The sequence below is a fragment of the Eupeodes corollae genome, chromosome 1 (genome assembly GCF_945859685.1).
Source record: "Eupeodes corollae chromosome 1, idEupCoro1.1, whole genome shotgun sequence".
Lineage (NCBI taxonomy): Eukaryota > Metazoa > Arthropoda > Insecta > Diptera > Syrphidae > Eupeodes > Eupeodes corollae.
The window spans coordinates 152,744,332-152,747,989 of NC_079147.1; the positions used below are offsets into that span (position 1 = coordinate 152,744,332).

The following is a 3,658-nucleotide window of genomic DNA, read 5'->3' on the forward strand; positions in this document are numbered from 1 at the left end:
TGGGTTGGAAATTACCTTTCGGACCGTTCAATTCAAGTAGCTGGTGTACCCCAGGGCTCCGTTTTGTCTCTGACACTCTTTCTTATTTTTATAAATGATCTTTTGTCTGAAACATCTAACCCACTAAATTGATTTTCGGGTGACAATACCCTCATCTTTTCATATTCGTTTTTAGATTCTCAGCCTTGTCCTTCGGATGTGGAACTTCAACGGCAGCGTATGATAAGATCATTAAATTCTGATCTCGACAGCATTGTACAATGGGGACCAAGCTATTAAAAATGGTACACAAAATATTTTTTTGTCGATATGTTTTTAAATTTAGGGTTTCTTAAAAAGTATAGCTCATTTTTTTTTCTTCCAAGGCCCTCAAAGGACCATAGATGATAGTGGTACTCAAAAGTACCGTTGGGCTGTAGGGTACAGAAAAAAAGTATTAAGAAATTAAAATTTATTTTCGTTTCTATTTCAATATAAAATGGAATGTATGCACACACATTATTTTCCGAAATTAATTCCATGGTACAGAGTAAAACAATTTTTTTTATCATTGCAGCAAAGGTAAATATTGCAATGACTGCATTTTGAATGAGGCTTTGATTGTATTTTGTTTATGCTACAGACTTCGCATCTTCCCCGTGTTTCAACAAATTTTGGCCAGTGAACACCTAGGTTTCCCAGTCGCACGTCCTTTGAAACGGATTCTCCTTTGCCCCTTCGTTTTTTGGTGCATTGCGCAGGCTCGTCATTATTAGATTTTCTGCTCAGACTCCGTTTGTCAACAGGTAAATCCTTTTGCGTTAAAAGTCCAAGGGTGACACATCTTTTGTACTCCAGAAGAGATATTTTTTCATTCATTTGGCCGTGAACGATAAAGAAGTTAACAAAACATATTTCGATAATTCCCCAAAAGAGCCGATGCCACCACTTTTTTGACCTATGGTCTAGGCCATATGCAGCCCGAAGTTGATCAGCATGGTCCACTCCACCCATATATGTGTTATAGTCTTTTACGACTGTAGGACAACTGACTTCGTGTTGCACTCCTGATTTATCTCTTCTAGCAACAGTTGTAAGCTCATTGCCATGGTAATTTGAAGCCAACAGTACTGTTTTTGTGTCTTTCCATTTGTAAAAACTGATTCCATGTGTCGAAGATCGGTAGTCGAAATCTCCCCTTTTCATTTTTCTTTCATCCCTCAAATTTGTTGGGTTGCCTCTTCTATTAGCACGAATGGTACCACAAGCTAGAGTATTTTCATTTTTTAGTTTTTCCAGCAGTTTGACTGAAGAAAAGTAGTTATCGAAGCAAATAATTTTCTCTTTTCCCCACTCCTTTTCAGTCAATGACAGAACAACTCTTTCACCGAGCCCATACGTTGCATATTTGTTTTCCAGCTTTTCGTCCTTTCCTTGGTAAATGGAAATTTTTTTTATGTATCCATATTGATCAGCCAGGCACCAAAGCTTGTAACCCCTCTTTACTGGTTTCATTGGATTATATTGCTTCATGGAACTTCTGCCCTTGAAAAGAATCATTGACTCGTCAACAGAGAGTTGTCTTCTTCCATGGTAGGCAGTTCCGAATTTTTCATTCAAGTATTCAATCAATGGGCGAAGTTTGAAAAGACGATCTTTATTATCTTTTGGTATACAGCTGTTATCGTTTACATGCAAATTGCTCAAAATAGCGTCAAACCTATTACGGCTCATCGCTTTGCCCACTAAGGAAACTCCCAAATCCTGACTTTCACTCCAGAAGTGCCTCCAACTTGGTAATTTATGGTATCCCATAAGGAAGTTTATACCAATGAAAGCCAGTAGTTCACCTTTCTTCAAATCTAGTAACTTATTTTTCTGAACGGCGTACAGATTGGACTGATAAACAATATTATCAAGAGCACCTTCAAGAAAACTGACGAAAAAATCAGTAGTAGTTACGCAGCTTTCAAACAGACCAGGAACAGGACCCTCGGGTAATGAGAATTCAGGAATTTGTGAAACACTATCCTTAGCTTTCCATTGGCGATGTTTTTCGTCTTCGCGTATATTTTTCTTCCAATGGCTACATCCCGGACGATTGTCTAAAATTTCCTCACCCGGTAGGTCTTCAAGCTGATCTTGAAGCACAGCTTCATTAGGATCCATATTGAATTGGGCTCTAGCGCGTATTCTTGAACGTATCGTTAGTAAATCCACTTCATCATCATCTTCAAGATCAGTGTTTTCATTATTATCTGATGGCAAATCTTCAACCATAGCCAACATTTCATCATCGTTGAATAAAACATTCTTTACACCCGACATAATTCAATTTATCTGGATATACCTATATGAAAATTGTATCACTGCAAAACACTACAAACACACTCCACAGCCCGACGGTACTTACCAGTCCACTTTTACTTTTTGTCGAAAATATATAAAAAATATTTATAAATTCAATTGATGTATTGTTTTTTAGAAAGTTAGATATGCAGATAAGCTTATAAATTTAAAAAAAAGCTACCAAGCCAACTAAGATCTTCAAACGCAAAAATCAACTAAAACTACTCTCTTCTAAGTCTTAATATCTATTAAAGAAACAGTTATAACACTCACTAAAATAAATTAAAAAATCACAAACAATAAAATGTATAGAGATTATTATGGTACTTGTAATTACGGTTGGTCAACAGAACCAAAATTTACCGCTATATAGTTTTTAGTTCATGTAAAACATTGTGGTACTTCAAAGTACCGTCGGTCAACAAAGGGTTAAAATAAAATATTATAATGAATGTTATAGAGCATTTAAAAATAAATAAACTAAACAAATCTAAACTAGTAATTTGGTTTTAATGTAATCATTTCTCTAGAAATATTTGAGCAAAGTTGATTTTTCCTTAAAACGCTATAGTTGCATTAGCATCTCAAAAGTATTCCCCTATTGTTCTGAATCGGCGTTCTTCATCGCTGGCAAAACCACTGCTTAAGCTTTTCCATCTTTCCTACTCTACAGGTCTCTTTCCGAGTGGATGGAAAACAGCCTGTCCCTAAAAAAGGCGAATCATCCTCCCCCTCTAACTATCGTCCAATAGCACTCACGTCCCTTCTTTCAAAGGTCATGGAAACGCTGATTAATTATCAGTTTAAGAAATATCTTGAAGAACGGAAGCTTCTTAACTACCGGCAATATGGCTTTCGAAATAGATCCACTGATGATGTCATAGTTTATCTTACCGAACAGTGAAACAAATCTTTAGATTGATTTGAAGAAAGTAAGATTATTGCGCTTGATATTTCAAAGGTATTTGATAGAGTTTGGCATCAAGTTCTCTTATCGAAAATACGTGCATTTGGTATTGATGAATCCCTTCTTCGTTGGGTTGGAAATTACCTTTCGGACCGTTCAATTCAAGTAGTATTGGACGGGTTCAAATCTGATATTCACAAAATAAACGCTGGTGTACCCCAGGGCTCCGTTTTGTCTCCGACACTTTTCCTTATTTTTGTAAATGATCTTTTGTCTGAAACATCTAACCCACTAAATTGATTTTCGGGTGACAGTACCCTCATCTTTTCATATTCGTTTTTAGATTCTCATCCTTGTCCTTCGGATGTGGAACTTCAACGGCAGCGTATGATAAGATCATTAAATTCTGCTCTCGACAGCATT

At 36.5% G+C, this 3,658-nt stretch overlaps 1 protein-coding gene across 1 annotated transcript; it reads right to left on the reverse strand.

Annotated features, from left to right (window-relative positions):
* Positions 1-396: 396 nt before the first annotated feature.
* On the reverse strand, positions 397-2,307 carry LOC129945857 (piggyBac transposable element-derived protein 3-like). Its single transcript, XM_056055799.1, has 2 exons — positions 669-2,307; positions 397-413 (listed from the first exon to the last, which is right to left on the reverse strand). The coding sequence occupies exons 1-2, from the start codon at positions 2,305-2,307 to the stop codon at positions 397-399; spliced, it is 1,656 nt and encodes a 551-aa protein (XP_055911774.1).
* Between the last annotated feature and the right edge of the window lie 1,351 nt (positions 2,308-3,658).